This window comes from Xyrauchen texanus, chromosome 26 (genome assembly GCF_025860055.1).
Source record: "Xyrauchen texanus isolate HMW12.3.18 chromosome 26, RBS_HiC_50CHRs, whole genome shotgun sequence".
Classification (NCBI taxonomy): Eukaryota; Metazoa; Chordata; class Actinopteri; order Cypriniformes; family Catostomidae; genus Xyrauchen; species Xyrauchen texanus.
In genome coordinates, this window is record NC_068301.1 from 10080392 (window position 1) to 10100074 (window position 19683).

The following is a 19683-nucleotide window of genomic DNA, read 5'->3' on the forward strand; positions in this document are numbered from 1 at the left end:
GAAGAGTTGTATCTAATTTTACAACTTTGTTGCCATGACAGCGTTGTCAACAAACCATAAAACCCTACAAAAACCTATTCAACCCTTAAATCAGGCCCGTTGCAGTCTAGTGGAAGGGAAAAACATTTAGTTTTGCAGTCTAGAAAAACATTTAGTTTTCCCCCTCATTTAGTAATTAATTATGAGGTTCAAATACTTCATTTTGGTGACTTTTTATGCACTAATATGTGCTGGATTAGCTTGTGCAGGTATCTTAACGAGCACGCAATGTTGTTAAATTGCTTACCAATATAACAACTGTACCCTGTTTGGCAGTCTTTTTGAACTTATGTTCAATATTCTGCGACAATGACGCTGCTGCCTGTTTCTCTTCCGTCTCTCCTGCTCTTTTCGCACTATACTCATGAGTCACTATCCATCTGGATGTCGTTGTCACCGACAGGCATCACTGATTTATTGCCGTAAAGTTTGACTTTCGACGTTCTGTTTCGCAGATGTAAGGGACCGTCTGAAAACTCCACTCACTACGCTAAAACATGGGAGATGTCCACTCATTCATTCAATTTATGGAGGACAAAACCAGCAAAATAATAAATAAATACATAAATAAATAAATGTAATAATAAGAAAATAAATAAATAAAGGAATAAATGTCTTGATAAAACAAATATAATACGTTTTTAATGAAAATTATTCCTAAATTTATTTTTGTAGACTTTATTTCCTTTATTAATTATTTTCTCTTTTTATTTGTATTCTTTAAAACTTTTTTATTCTTTCATTTGTTTTAGTTTTTTATTATTAATTATTTATGCATTCATTTATTTTTATATTTATTTATTCCCACCTGTATTTATTTTCATATTATATATATTCCCACATGTATTTATTTTTATATTTATTCTTACATTTCTGTCTCTTGTATGATAATGATGTGGGCGAGTCCTGCTTACCATTGGTTTATTGTAGATTGAAGTGTGTGCTTGATTACTCTTGACTTGTTTTGATGTTTTGTAGGTCATGGCCATATCATGTAAACTATAGCTATTTGTGGGGCTAAAAACATAAGAGCTTAAGTCAATCCAAGATTTATTGTTTATACTACAATCACAAAATAAATGGGGAACTGTTTCTTCAACAAAACCATAAAATGAGCAAGTTTCATAAATGATATGATTTAACCTTATGCTTTTCTTTTTTTTCTGTGTATATAACTTCATATTTTGATGTCCGCAGATCCATAATATTGTTTTCTGTTGTTGTGATTGTTCATTGTAAAAGCTACAACCATGCTTCATTTCCCAGATCGTTTATGTATGTATAAGTTCTGCAATAAAACAAATCTGAAATGATGCTTCACACATATATCTAGAGAGTTGCGCAACTTGCGAATGAAGCGAATGAAATCGATAACCACGCATCAAATGACTGTTTTCATTTAGAGTAGTGGTGCTTATTGATGGTTTAGGAGAGCTAGGCCGGTATGAATGTCGAAGCACATCCTGGATTGTTAGACTCTCTGCAAAACTTTTCCCTGCATATTCTAAATCTGTGCGAGTCAGTGGGTACTAAGGTGGGACGTCCATCTTATTTGCTCCCGATAAGTACTATTGAGCTCTCAACCAATGATGCACTGGAGCTACGTAAGGACCGCCTCCCTCATTTCCATGTTGCACACAGAAAATTAAAAATAAATATATGTATAAATAAATAAATATATATGGGAATAAATAAATGTAAACAATAAATGAACACATAAATAAAAAATCAAAACAATGCAAAATAAATGAATAAATAAAAATAAAGTTAAAAATAAATATAGAAAATAATAAAGGAATAAAGTCATACAATAATAAATTCAAGAATCAATTTAATTAAAGACTAATTATATTTGTTTTATCAAGACATTTATTCCTTAATGTATTTTTTTATTATTACATTTATTATTTTTGCAGGTTTGGGCCTCCATATCAATTCACGTGCAAGTTATACATTATACATTTTAAAAAAAATACATTTAAAAAAACAGACAGACATACTACAGCACAGACATACTACACGTGAGATTATTATAATATTATCAATTATATAAGCACGTGAATTGAATGAATGAGTGGACATCTCCCATGTTTTAGCGTAGTGAGTGGAGTTTTTAGATGGTCCCTTACATCTGCGAAACCGAACGTCCGACGAATGTCGAACGTGAAACTAACTTTACCGCGCTCACAGATTTGGCTATGAGTGCATAACGGCAGTTGCTGCGCATGTAACTCCTGTATGGCAATTCTCGCAAACACTCTTACATATTCGTGTCAGAGGCACGTATCAAAAATGGATGTACAAAATTCCCAGATATTGTAAAATGTTAAAAAATATTTTCAAAAAAATGAGAAAAAATAAAATATATCTTGATATATTTTGATGTTTTATTTGTCATGTATCAAAGAGATAATGAAACAAATCAGGATAAATCTAGAACAGGATTCATTGTTTTCACGCTGAATGTTCATTCAGCTGACCATCAAACACATATTGAGCTACATAACACATAGGCTAATCTACACATGCGTAATGTATGTGTAACTTAAGTTTAGCTTATGTGTAACTTATGTGTATTTTCTCAGGCACTTGTTGAGTATTGATGGATGTACAACTTACATAATTTAAATAGTACCCAAATGACAATCATAGTTTTCATGTGTTGTACTTGCTATAAGTTTACCTCGATGTTGTTTCTTCATCAAGTAGCAATGTCGAATCAAGTCAATCACTGAAACATCTGTGCCACCTTGAGTAAGAAATAACGTATATTTTTGTAGTTACTGCATTTTCACACAATGGTCACTCTGAATTTCAGCAAACGAGAAAAACATATTACGTCAAACAGTTCTCCGTCAAATTTTAGGTTCTTAATCTTGATCTCTCAATTTAATCCATTTCCTTTCATTTCATTTTCCTTCTTGATATTATTTCTCATACTTGCATTTGTGGGGGCTCTGATTTGTGTTTGTAATTTTGCTTTAAGGCTGTAATTATAATTACTCTGAAAGTGTAAAGTTGTCAGGGCCTACTTCAATCTTATGATTATAAATAATGTTTATCAGTTTATTTATTTTTATATATATTTCTTATAATGGGGAATATGTGTAAAATTGAGCTAAATTGGGTCTTATGATCTGGTCAATTACACCATGTCATGCCAATTAAATATATTCAATTAGTAGTCTGAGTAACCCCCCATACCAAATCCCAAATGCCCAACCATAGCAGCTGGCTGGAGCCGGCCCTGGGTACAGGGGGTGGAATGAGTTCCCGGGTCTCTAAAAACCCGAGGTATGGCTTTAAGGGTTAAACAAATGTACTGGTCAAATAATACACAAGTTTTAACAGAATAATTAATGTAAGTGCTTTTATAAAATTTCAAGCTTCCCATTTATGCCTTTACACCTTCCAAAAATTGGCCACATTCACTTCCATTGAAAGTGCCTCACTATCCTTGATTTGTGCATCTTCTTCTTTCTTTTTTTCTTTTAAAGAAAACAAGGAATGAGTCGAAATACATTTGTGTGGTAATCAACATTATGCCACAAATACTGCTGACTGAGTTTAATTTATATTGAACCCAGAATATTTCTTTAAACCTTTATAAAATAAATAAATAATAAAATTCAAGATTAGTTGTTGTATGTATATATTTTATTGAAATCGTTCTTTAATGCATCCGTGGTTAAATCATATGACGGGTTAGATGCAAATTGTGGCATGTCATAAAGGACTATTGGTTTTTAAAAGCCACTTTTCTCATTATCTTGGCTATAACCTATTTAATGCTTTATTAAGATCAATAACTAATTTCACGCAGAGCTTATATAGTTCTATTCAAAGAGGAACAGAGTTTGAATGTTTATGCATGCACATGGCTTGTTGGGTTTCCAGGTTAGATTATGGTTCCAGGTAGGTTTATATCAATTATTCTTTGCAAATTGTGAAAGACACCTCTATTAAAGTGAGATATGGGGTTGTCTCTGTTCTACAGTATACTGAGATCCACTCCAGACACACAAAGTCATTCTCTCTCTCTTCCAGATATTACCCTTTTCTCAAGCATTTTCTACAGACAGTTTTTAAACAGGGACTTTATTTTCTTGGAAATGTGTTAGTTTGGTTTTTCATAAATGTAATGAGTTAAATTAAAGCAATAATATATATCAAGGAAACAGATGAAATAAACTAACATTCTACTGCAATAACATTTCTATTGAAACTTTTGAGAATTTCTCTTTTGAAATTCACAGGCATAAACTAAACGGCAAGAGCCGCAGTGTACCACTGAGTCCATAAGCATAATTCTCTCTCTTGATTCCCCAACATCTGTATGCAAGAAATCAGACAGCACCAAGTCAAGTCAGGCTCTTTATTGTAACTGTACAAGTACAATATATTTTTAGTACTCCATAATGTTGTTGCATTGAACTAAAATATAGTTGCAGAAAAAAATACAGAAGTATATATAAAATTAGCTGATCTGTCTGGACTCTTTTTCCAGTTCATCTACCATATTAATATAAAAATGTACCATATATATTTTTTTTTATTTATTTATTTTTTTTTAAGTGAAAGATCAAGCCTCAGAAGCAATAGTTGTTCTCTCAAAGAATACATTTCACATCAGACCATAAGGCTGCTTAGGTAAGATTTCTGTTCGTTTATATTGCCCATTATAGAAAGCATGTGTTAGGTCTCTGAAATGCAGCTGGTATAATCAAATTTATTGAATTAATTATGTGACACACAGTGATACATCTGATGTTATATATTGTAATATACAACTTTCTAATCCAGCTTTTATACACTAAGCATGTTTAAATTACATGAAAAGCATGATGCACTCTGAATACTGATCCACAGTTGGCTATGCTACTCAGTCTATTAGGAATGTAAAGGGGTTAATCAATTGACAAAGGACGTTTTCAGAAAACGGCAATCACTTTTTCCAAGAGATGAAGTCGACATTTGGACTTTTGTGCTGCTAAATCAATCAAAAGTACTCATGCGGCATTAAGTACTAAAAATTATTTTTCATTTAGATTTTTAACAGGTATTGGGGTCCCATGTGAAAATCTGGTCAGGTGGTATTACAGGGGCAATGTAGCCTGGTAGGGGTTGGTAGGAGGGGTTAGGAGCCAGTCTTTCAAAGCAGTTCCACCTGTCTTCCCCATTCTTCTCACAGCACACATGGGGCATGGTCATGACTGAGTATTCTTCGATACAGAAATGGGATAGGGCAGTCTCCCACTGCAAACACAAAGAAAAATGCATGAGTTGAGAATATATTTAAATGGTCCTGCTTGTCTTACATCACTCTGTGTACTCACCACCTTGTTGGCACAGCAAAGGATCTGTTCATTCCCTTGAGCCACATCACCAAAGCAGCAATCACTAAACCATGCCTCTACTCTGTTTATTGCTTTTCCAGCACGACGAGTGTAAGCGTAACCTGAGGGAGGGAAATTGCTGGCAGGATATCTGAAGCGGCCATTGCCATGAAGACAGATCGCGTTTAGGTTATTCAACGAAGGTCTGGCTGGAGGAAAGTCTGATCCCAGCAGTACGTCAGGGTGAGTGTTCTGTCCCCCTGTATGAGGGAAGGGCAATATACATTACATTTATATTTACTCCCTTGGCAGACAATTTTATCCAAAGTGGCTTACGGTGCATTCAAGGAATGCTTTTTATCAGTTTGTGTGTTCTTTGGGAATCAAAGCCATTGCTAGTGCAATGCCCTACCAGTTGAGTCAAGGGCTCAAGAAATAAATATTCTGCAAAAATGTGCCATTAACAAGTAACATGCTATTCACAGCATACATGTGATTTCTAACGTTTTTAAGTGATCTTTTAAACATCGATAGCCTACGTTTAAAAAAAATTCAAAATCTCCACGAAATGTATCAATTGGATCTTAAATGTGTTCTGAACGCAATCTAGCAGCGCAACGGTGGACATTCCTTATTAAATTGCTTAATACAGAGAAATAAATCCAATTCATGCAATGGGGTTAAGCTGAGGCAATTTACCAATTCCTCTAAATTAAAAAGGAATAGAGTAAAATATTGTAAATCGAAATATTGTGAAGCACATACCTCCCAATGAAGTTAGCTGAAGAATAAAAGTTGTGACAAGTGTGCTTTTCCAACCCATCTTTGCTTCTTTTCTTAAGTAAATAGAAAAATCTTCTTTCCAGTTTAGGGAATTTGCACTGTTGCTTTCAGTTTTGATGGGAATCGCAAGGCTCTGTCTATATTTAAAGGGTGGAACGGTATGGGAGGGGGTGAGTGTGATGATGGGTCAAGCAGAGTTTAAAGAAGTGAGACAAGGTCATCAGACTTTAATTGATATAAATTCCAGCATGATCTCAACTTCTATCAAAACAGTAGATAGTCAAACAAGAAAGGCTGACGTTCACCAAACTTCACTAAAGTTAAAATGAGGGTAAAACATGCTGATATCAAAGTCATGCACAGGCTTTCTTTCAAATTTCATTGTTGTAAGTTTCAGTGTTAAGCCTTGTGCTGATCGAAAGGGCCAGAAAGGATGGTAAGATTTTATTATAATCCTTAGTACATATAAAAAGAAAAGACTTTTATGATTTCAACAAAGTTCACTAAAGTTATAAGCAATGAAAGCCATGATCACTGTCATGTCACAGAGTAAATTGTGTTTTATTGTGGACAAAGTAAAATGATAAAAGTTTTTTCCCAAGTTTTTTAATTGTTATATATTGTTTGTTTGTCAAAGAAAAAGATGGGAAAAAATAAACACTTTTTAATGATTGTTTAAATAATATCGATGCTTAATATTCATTCATAACATCACCATCAAAAATAAACATCACCACAATATCAACAAGATATGAACTCTCCACCACAGCCACACTATTGTTGGAAGGTCATCAGTAATTCATACTTGTTTAAAAACATGCAAGTGCAACATTTTCTCCAGAAATTAGTACATGAACAGAAACATCTTATTTTGTGTTTACTCCATTAAATGAACTGTTTTGTTTTATTCAGTTGGAAGGAATTTCCTTTGTGTTGTCTCTATTAAACTCTATTAAATTAAGGTCAAACGGTACAAAAGCAGACCAAAAACATCTCATGTCACAAATATGCAGCAATGAGGTAATATAGATTTTCTCAGTACTAACTTCACTTTTCATAATCCATTAAAAAAATAAAATGGCCTCAAGGTCATTTTTATTGGATGTTTAAAGTCAGTCCAGTCACACTTTTTATTAGATGGCCTTAACTACTATGCCCTAACATTAAATACATACAATACTATGTATTTACTGTGTAACTTCAAGTTGTTCTGCAAAATGCCCACATTTGCTGCTACTTAGTTTGAGGTATGGTTAGGGTTAGGATTAGGGGCTAGAGGTAGGTTTTGGGGTAAGGGTAGTGTTAGGGTTAGGGGTAAAGTTAACTGTGTAACTACAAATGTAATAAAATGCAAGTAATTTCAATTGAATTACAATGCAAAAACATGTATGTACAGAATAAGTACATTGTATCAAATGGTTAATTACATAGTAATTAAGGCTACGTAATAGTAGGTCCGTCAGTTCACACATGTACCTTGGCAGACTAACCCACATGTGTTGTTCATAAAATTAACATGTTCCACTAACATTAAAATAAACATGTTCCACTAAGTTAGACAACTAAAAAGTGGTCAAATACTTTTGTCCTAACTGTGAACACTATATTATTTCATAATTTGTAACCTACAGTAACAAAGAAAAAATGTTCTCACCTTTTTCACCCCAATTTGGAATGACCGTGGTGGTGTAGTGACTCGCCTCAATCCGGATGGCGGAGGACTAATCTCAGTTTCCTCCACGTCTGAGACCGTCAATCTGCACATTTTATCATGTGGCTTGTTGAGCGCTTTACCGCAGAGACATAGCGCGTGTGGAGGCTTCAAGCTATTCTCTGCGGCATCGATGCACAAGTCACCACGTGCACCACTGAGAGCAAACCACATTATAGCGACCACGAAGAGGTTAACCCAACGTGTCTACCCACCCTAGCAACCGGGCCAATTTGGTTGCTTAGGAGACTGGCTGGAGTCACTCAGCACACCCTGGATTAAAATTCGTGACTCCAAGGGTGGTAGTCAGCGTCTTTACTCGCTGAGCTACCCAGGCCCCCCTCAGTAAACAAACGTTTTTTAAATGAATGTCACTTGGTTTGATATTTAGTTATACTGTATATTGCAAAGCATTCATACATTATTTTAGGGGCCACCAGGGTTGGGAGGGTTACTTTTAAAAAGTATTCCACTAAAGATTACAGAATACAGGCTGTAAAATGCAAATTATAACATATTACATATTATAACAGTAACGTAATCTAAATAATTTGGATTACTTCTTCAGCACTGGTAGATTTTTTGTCACTTATTTTGACTATAAAAAAATCTGCCAGTACAGTAAGACAAAATACACATTTATCTGAAATAAGCCTAAATCTACTCAGTGTTGCTTCTAAAAGAAGATAAAGCAAATGTATCTTGTTTAAAGGATTTTTTTTATATGTTTACAACAACAACAAAAAAAACAATACAAAAATTCTATTTAAATTGTTTCTGGTTTATAGATGTGCTGGAATTGTTTCACAGAGCCTATACTCTCACATCAGTTTCACCAATTGCTGATAATGTCGAAAGTAATCAGCAATTTTATTTTACTCATGCAGGTTTATCTTATCTGAACTTTTGCCAGGTTTCCAGTATTCTAAATGTAAGAAACAAACAGGTGTTGTGATTGTTTAGGCAGGATGTAAGACTTAGCAGGCAATATCTAAAAGATTGCATAGTTAAGCAGCACACTGCACAGAAATGTGTTGTATCAGCTGAAACTGGTTTTCTTACCGTGATACCAATAGGAATTCCTGAGGGTGAAATGGTCACAGATCATTCTTATCTTCACTGGTTCAAATCTATTCCAAAACATTGAGTCTGTTCACATATCTTCTAATTAAATTTGTTTTCTTAATACATTGCCCACTAGTGCATGAGAGAAATACTCCCATGTCTTAGTGCAAACTAGTCAGTTTTGCTGGGAATAATGTTTTGCGTAATGCTCAGTTGAGGAATTGCATTGAGAAAAAAATAAAAATAAAACTTGATGTAGCACACTGCTGGCAGCCGAACAAAGCAAGACAAATGCCAGTTTTAACAAGGAGTTCTGAGAAAGTCTTTGAACTGAACAATATTGAAACTCCCTTCAGTACTCACTGACTTGTAGAGGTCTTTCTATACATCAAATTATGTCTGTGCAATCCCATTTAATTTAATAAATTGTAAAGAAACATGCTATTTGGAGAAAAAAAAGCTCAGTTGGCTATTAAGCAGGATGTTTTTTTTGTTTGTTTGAGCCATTTTTGTTTTTTGTAACTGCTAAATAGAAAGATCAAAATCACCACAATATAAAAAAAGCCATAAAAGTTTATTATATTTAATTATTGACTTTTTCTTGACCTGAAAATTGCTATTGATCCATGCTTTATCAGCTCTCTGGTGCTTGAATTGTTTATGCATATTTTGTCAAAATGCATTAGTGGCTTGTGACAAATTTTAAGTTGATGTTACATTATATTGCTGTTTGCTTCGTGTCTAAGGAAAATGGTATATTATTAAAACAATTTAATTAGAAAAATTGCATTATGCAATTTTTGGATTGATTGGATGTAAATGAAATCAAGAGTTCAAGAACTTTATTTACTATAATTAGGTTAAGTTTGTAATTCTATAATTAAGTATTTTTAATTTGAATGACACAAACCCTTCTAACACGTTTAGTAATTTTGGATTCCTGGCAAAAACACAGTTGCAAATGTCCGGTCTGATAAGGTCTTACTCATCTACAATTTTTTTTATACAAAATGCAACAATTTTAACAAAGAGCTTTGTATTTTGCAGTATAATTTGGTAACTGATTAAGAGGGTACAACATTAGTAAAGATTTAGTGCTCTCCTGTAAAAGTAATTGTCTATAATATATTTTAATTAATACATTGAAAATCAGCCGTTAAGCCGTTTGTTTTAACATCAACCTTGTTCACTGTAAATGTATTACCAATGCATTATTCAAATACTTATCTGCACAACAAATATTTTGTGAAGTATCATATCTGTCCTGATGTTATGAAGGCACAGAAACTGCTTGTGGAAGTTTGAGATAAAGTTGTTTGGAATAAAACATTTTGAAAAAAGAAAAACAAAAATTGGCCAAGCTTTAAAAAAATACGAGTCAGCATAATTTAAGTACTGAAGATTGCACTATTGGACAAAGTACTTTTGTGGACTTTTTTGTGCATTTTTTACTTTTGTTTATGTATTTGAATTTATTTTCAATGTAAGTTGAGAAAAGTAAAACAAAACATTCTATCTCAGCATCAAATACACTGTTTATTGGGCCACTGCATTTTTAGTTAGAAACTATTTTTATATTATGCATAGTCAGGGCAGTAACATCGACACATTCATTGTTTTTTACTTTTACGTCTGGTTCCCCAATCTTGAATTTGGTTAAATCATTGTACACATTTAAATGTGTTTATTTTATCCCCTTTTCCTCCCAATTTGGAATGCCCAATTCCCACTACTTAGTAGGTCCTCGTGGTGGCACGGTTACTCACCTCAGTCCGGGTGGAGGAGGACAAGTCTCAGTTGCCTCCATCAATCTACGCATCCTATTACATGGCTCGTGCGTGACACCGCAGAGACTCACAGCATGTGCTCTCCGCAATCCACACACAACTTACCACTCGCCCCATTGACAGCGAGAACCACTAATCACAACCACGAGGAGGTTACCCCATGTGACTCTACCCTCCCTAGCAACCGGGCTAATTTGGTTGCTTAGGAGACATGGCTGGAGTCACTCAGCACACCCTGGATTCGATCTATCGACTCCAGGAGTGGTAGTTAGTGTCAATACTCACTGAGCTACCCAGTCACGACATTGTACATGGTTTTATATATTTACAAATATGTGTGACTGACCCGCGACCCTGTACACAGGATAAGCGGTTTACGATGGATGGATGGATGGATGGATGGATGTGTGACTGAAAGAGTGTTGTTAGATTCAATATTTTGTTTGTAACTCTTTGTTTGGCGCAATGGCTGATGTATAGTAACATGCATCTTTCAGGCATTCAAGTAATATTTAGTATCAGAATTAATAAATTTCACAGCATAATTATTCATTAGGCTTCTCACAGACATATAATAAGGAAAATACACAACATATATACACTGAATCAACATTTACATTCAACCACCACTATTACCCATCCCAATCACCAACCCCACGCTGAACCTCATGAACACCCCTGTGGTCACAAATAATAATAATAATAATAATAAATGATATAATAGTCATATCAAAATTAAAACTAAACTACTCTCTCCACAGCTCCCGAGAGTCCCCCAAAAACACTATGTACTTGCCCCATTTCCTATCAAACAAATTCTGAACACCCAGCCTTCTGTTATTCATTAGGCTTTTCAGCTATTTCTTTTTTAGACATTTTTACCAGTGTTCACAACTAACTGTACGTTCAAGTCTAAGAACAAAGTGCTGAGCTTGTTTGATAAGGGTATAAAGCTGACTCACGGAGACACATACATTTATCATATCAGCTGTAAGAAAATTCATTTAGCTCTTTCTGTTTTTACAGTAACCTAAATTTCAATGCATGGGCAAACAAAATTCAAAGACACATAAATGTTATCTTTACAGATACACACATATTGTATATGAAAGCAAAGGGCTGGCTCACAATTTTTTGTCTGAGTAAAAACACTGTTCAGTTACTTAATGCTTTACCTGCTTGTGCGTCAAAGAAATACTCACACATATCTTTCCATTAACCAGACAGAAAAACTAGGTACATTTGAACAAGTCTTCTATTGGCACCTTATGGAAGATTATACTATCTTTGATTGTCTAATATCAACATAGATTTCAGAGGAACTTACTGTAATCATTCTAACTATTTCCAGATCTGACTTGCTGAGGTGTAACGTCCCATTTGAGAAAACCTATTTATAGCTGAAATTCATTAAAATTGTAATCTAAAATCTAAAAAGGTTTACTCAACATTCAAACAAAATACTAAAGATGACATTTTCCACTTTTCAGCAAAAACTGTTCACATAATATACTTTATGATGTAATACATTTGCATTATTTATTAAATTACATTTTATTTAAAAGTTTACATTTTTCTTTCTTCTGATGTTTTTTCTTTTCCTTTTAAAGCCTATTGATTTAATAGTTGTTTTTAATTTGGTAGAATTACATTGCTTCTCAAGGCGTAATCAACTATCACATTTTTATCAAACCACACAGTGAAGACATTACAGACATTACAGCTTCTTTTCTGTAAAGCTGCTTTGAAATGATGTGTGATGTGAAAAGTGACTATCCATCCATCCATCCATCCATCCATCGTCAACCGCTTATCCTGTGTACAGGGTCGCGGGGGGCTGGAGCCTATCCCAGCTAACATTGGGCGAAAGGCGGGGGACACCCTGGACAGGTCGCCAGTCCATCGCAGGGCCACACATAGACTGAAAAGTGACTATACAAATAAAAATAACTTGAGGGATACAAAATTAGAACAATAATTTATTTTCAACTCAAAATGCAGCCATAAATAATAATAATAATATATATATATAAAAAATATGTTTATGGTAATGTCTGAATAGGTATTTCTAGGTATCAATTACACTGGACATTGGTTTTGAATGATGCCTTTTTTTACCTTGTGTAACATGTTGCCATGCTATATTTCGAAGGAAGATTTATTTTTTCTTTCAAAAAGTAACAATGTTTGATATGACACTCATAGTTGGACTTACCATCATCTAATCAAAAAATTATTTGTGATTTGTGTGGAATTAAATTAACACAAAGGGAGAAATAAAAATAAAAGATTTGCTCAGTGATGTCATACAATGGCAATTTATGGTTACTACCAGAGAGTATTTGCAGAGACGGGCCACTTCTATTTAAATGAATAGGAAAAATTGGAATGCCCAAACAAGAATATCTAACGGTCAACGTATGTAGAAAGTATGTCCCGCCTTACAGGTAAAAGAGCCAATCACCTTTTAGATACAGACGTCGTCTGTCAATTAACTAAAGAACGCGCTAGCGCATTATACAAGCCAGGTAAATAGCGTGCTTTTACATAATTTGAGGTAAAGAAGAACAATTTATGATTCCAATTTTATCACAATGTATTGCTGATTTGAAATATGTTCTTTGATCGTAATCTAGACCAACTGTTTTTGACAGTTTCCCCCATTCTAGAAACTGCACTGGCATGAATGGAAATAGCCTCAAGAGCGTTTCAAAGATGGCCAACAGTGGACTGATTTGCTAGAAAGACTTTGTTACTACCTCTTCAAGCTTAAAAACCTCGGCAATAGTATAATTCAGAAGTCTAATACATTATTCCATAAGACTAACGATTGTTATGAAAGCATACAATAAGGTTTGTTGAGAAACAATCCCAAATCTAATGTTTTCACATTTTCTCCTTTGTGTTAAGAAAAAGACAGAAAGTCATAGAGGTGAGTAGGCCTAAACAATGATTGCATTTTCATTTTTGGACGACTAAAGTGGTCGACAACGACAAGTATTGGTGGAGCCTTGTTTTTTTTAGGGTGGTGAATGTATATGAATATGCATTAAAATAGCAGGAATTGCAGGACCTCGGATAGTCTTTCAATTTTAAACCCCAATGGTTTTATCGATTTATTCATCCATCCATCCAACTATCCGTCGTTTTATTCATTCATTCCGTCAGTCTGTGTAAATATAGCTACAAATGGGCTTGATAGTGGTATTTCTGTGCCCTCTAGTGGTGCAGATTGACATTATGCAAAATATTTTTAAGTGTTAGCTGGGTGAAACACATAGTTTCCGCATTTTATTCAAATGCACACTGAATTATTTGACCTGTGCGGCGAAAGTGGGACCAAAATAACTTTATAATGTCATTTTTAATTTTGAGCTAAAGGGCGAGCAACAGCAGCTCACATGAGATAATTGGGAAAGGAAGTGAAGAATAATATGGTTACTTGCATAACTAGTTTGACATGACTAATTGTTTATTCAGCATGTAAGACACGTTTCGGTGTGCTCGCGCACAGGCTGTTGACAAGGTTAAGTCCATTTATTGTTTTCATCTGAAATGGGTAAAAAGCTTCTGCTGTATGTGTTTATAGATTTGTCCTAAAGTTATATTCATTTTAAGTTAATAATACAAAATGCCCCGCTTTTAAGCATGACATTGTAATGTAGTTTGAACTGAATAAAAATGAATGCTTTTCATGCAATGCTTACAGGATATACTTAGTTGGCTACTGCTTGAGTGAAGTCAGTATCATGCAGTTATCAGGCTAGATTCAACTGTATTAAGAGATTGTTTCATTATGACTGTATATATTAATAGATATATTTTCCCGTTTCTCTGTATTTTCTTTTAGAGACCAAACTACATATGCAGTACATGTGTTTAACTTTGGGATTATATTACAAACTGGACTGTGTCTGCTGCCCTTTGTTTTTTTAAGAAGCATACCGTTCCTTACGTTAAACTCGTTTAACAACCTGTTAATCTGATTTAAACGAATTGGTAGACTTTGAACATACACAATCGTGGCCATGAAGAATAGATCATGCTGCTGGGTTGTGATCTTTTGTTTAATTGTAGCTGCGAATCTGAGCGTTTTGTTATTTACGCACATTCGAAAGGAAATGGCGATGAAACTAAAAGATGACATAGAGCTCTCTAAAGCGCAAATCCAAAAAGTAGAATTAAGTATAATACATTTAGAAGCTGCACTTACAAATGCGAATAAGCGAATGAACACTGGAAATGAGGTTAAGAATCTTGAGAATGAGCTGAAGATGTTAGCTGTCATTCAGCAGCACAAAGCCACACAGGTTAAAGAATGCAAGTCTTTTTTGGTAAGTAACAAAGATCCATCAGGTTTACTTTGGCATATGTTGCCAATGGTAGAAAATACAAAAGACATCCTTATATTTACTTTAAGATTTCCAAGCATGTGTTCATATGGTTGTTTTGGCCAGCGAGGCTGGCTTAAAAATGTATTTTTGATTCAAATCCTTTAAATCTTGGCAACCCATATATGTGATTAGTAAGTATGCACACATTGTTTTAATTGAATGTTGGTGAAAGCAAAAAATAATACAGTGGGAGTAGAAGTATGGTCGGTTTTATTCAATGGCTAACATACTGTATATTTAGAATGCTTCTGCTCATGTTTGCTTATTGTTTGTTATCATGGACTGTGCAAGGCACTGGCATGCCAACTCACCTGCAGAGCATGTTTAACAACTAAATTACTTATTGAGCAAGTTGGTGATCAAAGAGAACAAACTGTGCAGTCATAAGTTGAGCAGTCAAGTTTTTCATGTATATAAACCCATTTATATAGTGAGTGTGATATTATAAATACTTTGAGAGATGTTGTTTCTGAAACAAAATAACTTATTTGTCCTTGTACTACAGCTAAAATAAATTAGATTAAATTCAAATGCATTTGTATAGAGTATTTCATGATAAATATTGCAGTGTTGATATACTCAATGTCAGCACTCTTAGAACACTGCTTGTCCAATCAGATTAGAGGGCTAGAGCTGTTGTATAATCTAAAACATGCACATTACATCCAATGACACATGATAAAATGTTACAAAAAATATTAGTATCTAAAATTGAGGCCGCAAGGGAGCGCTAGAGGCTCCGGACTCCAGTTATAAAACCCTATCTGCCATTGTGTGTTTCATAGGAGAGAGTCAAAACCGAACTTGATAAAAGGGACAAGGAGAAGATTGACAATGATGGTATGATTTATTGACTTGTTTGTGGGTGGAGGTGTGTGGCCCTTAATGAGATAGTTAACCCAAAATACTTGACTTTTTACGTGGAACACAAGCAAAGATATTTTGAAAGATGTATGATGTGTTTTTGTCTAATACATGTCAATGGATCCAAAACGTTCAAGTTCCAAAAAGGACATAAAGACAGAATAAAAGTAATCCTTACCACTCAAGCGGTTTAATCCACATCTTTGATGCTACATACAGTTGTTTTGGGTAAGAAAAAGTGCATATTCACTATAAATCTATGCCCAGTTTACACCTGGTATTATGATGTGTCTCAGGTGATCCGATCACATGTGGTCAGGTGAGACAAATCATTGTTTACATCTGGTTAAATGCATCTCCTGTGACCACTTGTGTTTGGATTTGGAGGGGAGGATCTCTGATTAATAACGACATACATCTAGGGTGGCCAGACATCCTGTTTTTCCTGGGACAGTCCCGTATTTAAGCACTTTTTCTAGTGTCCTGACTTATTCTGAAAATATCGTGTTTTGTCCCATATTTCTCCTCTCCTAAATTTCTCTATCACCTATGCACCTTTTTCAGTCATGTGAGTATTTTAATCAAAGGTAGCCAAGGATACGGACCGTAAAACCAATAAAGTCACACCGTGTTATTTACATTTACATTTACAGTTATGCATTTGGCAGATGCTTTTATCCAAAGCGACTTACAGTGCACTTATTATAGGGACAATCCCCCCGGAGCAACCTGGAGTTAAATACCATGCTCAAGGACACAATGGTGGTGGCCGTGGGGATCGAACCAGCAACCTTCTGATTAACAGTTATGTGCTTTAGCCCACTACGCCCCCACCACTCATTTGAAGTATTTGAAGTACATGATTGGATTAAACTATCCAAACACAATCCCCTATCAATAGACACAGATGAAAATGCAGCTGGACAAATGTCAAGGAAGCGTGCATGTTGAGCCTGGGTAGCTCAGCAAGTATTGACACTAACTACCACTCCTGGAGTCGAGAGATCGAATCCAGGGTGTGCTGAGTGACTCCAGCCAGGTCTCCTAATCAACCAAATTGGCCTGGTTGCTAGGGAGGGTAGAGTCACATGGGGTAACATCCTTGTGGTCATAATTAGGGGTTCTCGCTCTCAATGGGGCACGTGGTAAGGTGTGCAGGGTTTGCAGAGAGTAGCATGAGCCTTCACAAGCGGAGTCTCCGCGGTGTCATGCACAATGAGCCACGTGATAAGATGCGCAGATTGACGGTCTCAGAAGCGGAGGCAACTGAAGGTGCACATGTCATATGTCAGTGTGGTACTGCATGATATTAAAATGCATGAAATTCAGTAAAAACAAAGAAAGCTAGAAAAAAAGCGCAATGTTTCTCCCAGATATGGTTGAAATGTATTCTAAGCACAAACGCAACATGTCAAGCAGAATTATCTGTTATTTTAGTGGATTACGGTATTAAAGGAGATTCAGGTGTTCATGCTTATCATCTGTGTTGATATCAGACACACTGAAGCACATCAGTGAAACACTCGTGATTGTGTATGTACGCGCTTTTTAAAAATTTCTGATCTGACTGTTATTTCATTTTAAAGCTGCTCGTAAATGGCAAAGTTTAAACTCTTGTTTTAGCGAAGCAGTTGTTTGACAGGGGAGGGGTTGCGCTTCTGCTGCTGGGACGCATCCAGGACGGATTATCGTTTACACCTTAAATGCGATGTGGCCACATGCGATATGATTGAGATATGATTACAAAATATTTAGAACCAAAACACATCTTAATACCAAATGTAAACAGGGTCTATAATCCCTGTGCATAGATCAAGGGTAAGGAAGTGTAAACAAGCTTCTCTAATGAACGTGCGAGGAGACTGCAGATTTAAAGTGAATAAGGACTTGGTCTGTTTCTCACCCAAAGCGACAATATTGCTTCAGAAGGCATGGATTAAACCACTCGGGTCATATAGATTACATACGAGCTTGAAAGTGTTTGATCCAATTGACATAAATTTTATGGACATAAACACATAATACATCCCGTAGAGGAAAGAAAGTCATACGAGATTCAGATGGCATAAGGGTGAGTAAATGATGAGAGAATGATGAGATTATTTTTGTATGAGCTATCCCTTTAAATTTGTTTGAGAGAAGAATATACCTTCTCAGTTGTACAAACATCTAATAAAATTGGAAGCCAAGAAAGACTGAAAAAGAAAAGAGTCTCTCTCTCTCCCCCAGGGGAATTTGCTGCTCTTCGGGACAAGTGGAATGAAAAAAGTAATAGCCTTAAACAGCAGCTCAACAGGCTTAGTCCACTTTGTGAACATTTGAAGAATGGTAATGCAAAGTGAGTTATTCAAGGATTACTACCTCTTATTACACATATATATAAGAGCTGCTTGATGATTTGAACAAAATAATTAAATTGCATGAGCAAATTAATCTTGTGCAATTGCAATGTAATGAACAATGTCTTTTTTTCTTAATTGTTTTTTTTTTTTTTTGTAGTGGACTTTGCCCTCCCAACAGTTCATAATTACACTTTGGGAGCTACGGTATAGTCTTGTGAAGAACACCAGCAATCCATATCCAAGACGGTGTTTTAAAAAGGAAATCCTAAAATTCAATCACACATATGTGGCCTCATTGCCAATAAATCCTTGGATACCTAATTATCTATATTATCTTGTACTCATTAATGAAAATAAACCTTTACTTACTATTCTATAAATGTGTGGATTTGCATCTCTGCACTAGCCATTCTGGGTTACCTTTAACATTTTTATTGCAGTCCTTTGTGTAATTGGCTCATTAAGATAAATTATGTGTTATATTGTACATAAATTGTAAACTGTTTTGGACAAAAGCATCTGCTACATGAATAAAAGTAACTGTAAATGTATGAATATTCTCAAAAAACATCTGAAGATAAAGATTACATTTATATTTAGTCAGTTTTAATACAGGTCTTAAAAACATCAGAGAGTATTCATATATTTTGACTTGGTATACCATTTGCTTCAGTATGAATACAGTACAATGAATACAGTATCTTCATTGGTCTGGATAATTGGTCTAGTGAAAACTGTATTTAATCAGTGAATCCTATGATTGTTTATAAAGTGAATATTTTACGATATATGATTTGTGATATGTTCATATTGTGCAATGGTTGTGATATATTCAAATGAAATAAAAAAAAATGCATTTCTTAAAGGAATATTCCAGGTTTTTTAAAAAAAGAAAAGAAAAAATTGAAGTAAAAGTGAGGCACTTACAATGGAAGGGAATGGAGCAAATCTTTGGAGGGTTTAAAGGCAAAAATGTGAAGCTTATAATTTTATAAAAGCACTTACATTATTTCTTCTGTTAAAACTTGTGGATTATTTGAGCTGTGAAGTTGTTAAAATTGTCATTTCAGGGTTTCTGGTGTTACGTCGTCATAACAACAAAGTTTTAAAATTGAATATAGATTTCAACTTTCAACAGAAAAAGTTCTATATAATCAATAATTATTAACATTATGCTACAAATGCTGTCAATTGAGCTTAACTTGTATTGAATCCGGAATATTCCTTTAAGTTGAATCTTTAATTCTGATCATTACTCGCTCCATATCAGATAATGTGTGCAAAATATAATATTTTAAATATGAATCCCTAAAAATTTAAATCTCAACAATTCTTTTAGAGGGCCTCAGTGTACCTGTGTTT

The 19683-nt window shown here is 34.7% G+C and overlaps 1 protein-coding gene across 1 annotated transcript; it reads right to left on the minus strand.

The window, feature by feature from the left end:
* Positions 1-4414: 4414 nt before the first annotated feature.
* Positions 4415-6268, minus strand: LOC127620367 (extracellular matrix protein 1-like). Its single transcript, XM_052093581.1, has 3 exons — positions 6141-6268; positions 5376-5635; positions 4415-5295 (listed from the first exon to the last, which is right to left on the minus strand). Exons 1-3 carry the CDS (start codon positions 6196-6198, stop codon positions 5092-5094), a joined length of 522 nt encoding a protein of 173 aa, XP_051949541.1. The 5' UTR covers positions 6199-6268; the 3' UTR covers positions 4415-5091.
* Positions 6269-19683: the final 13415 nt, after the last annotated feature.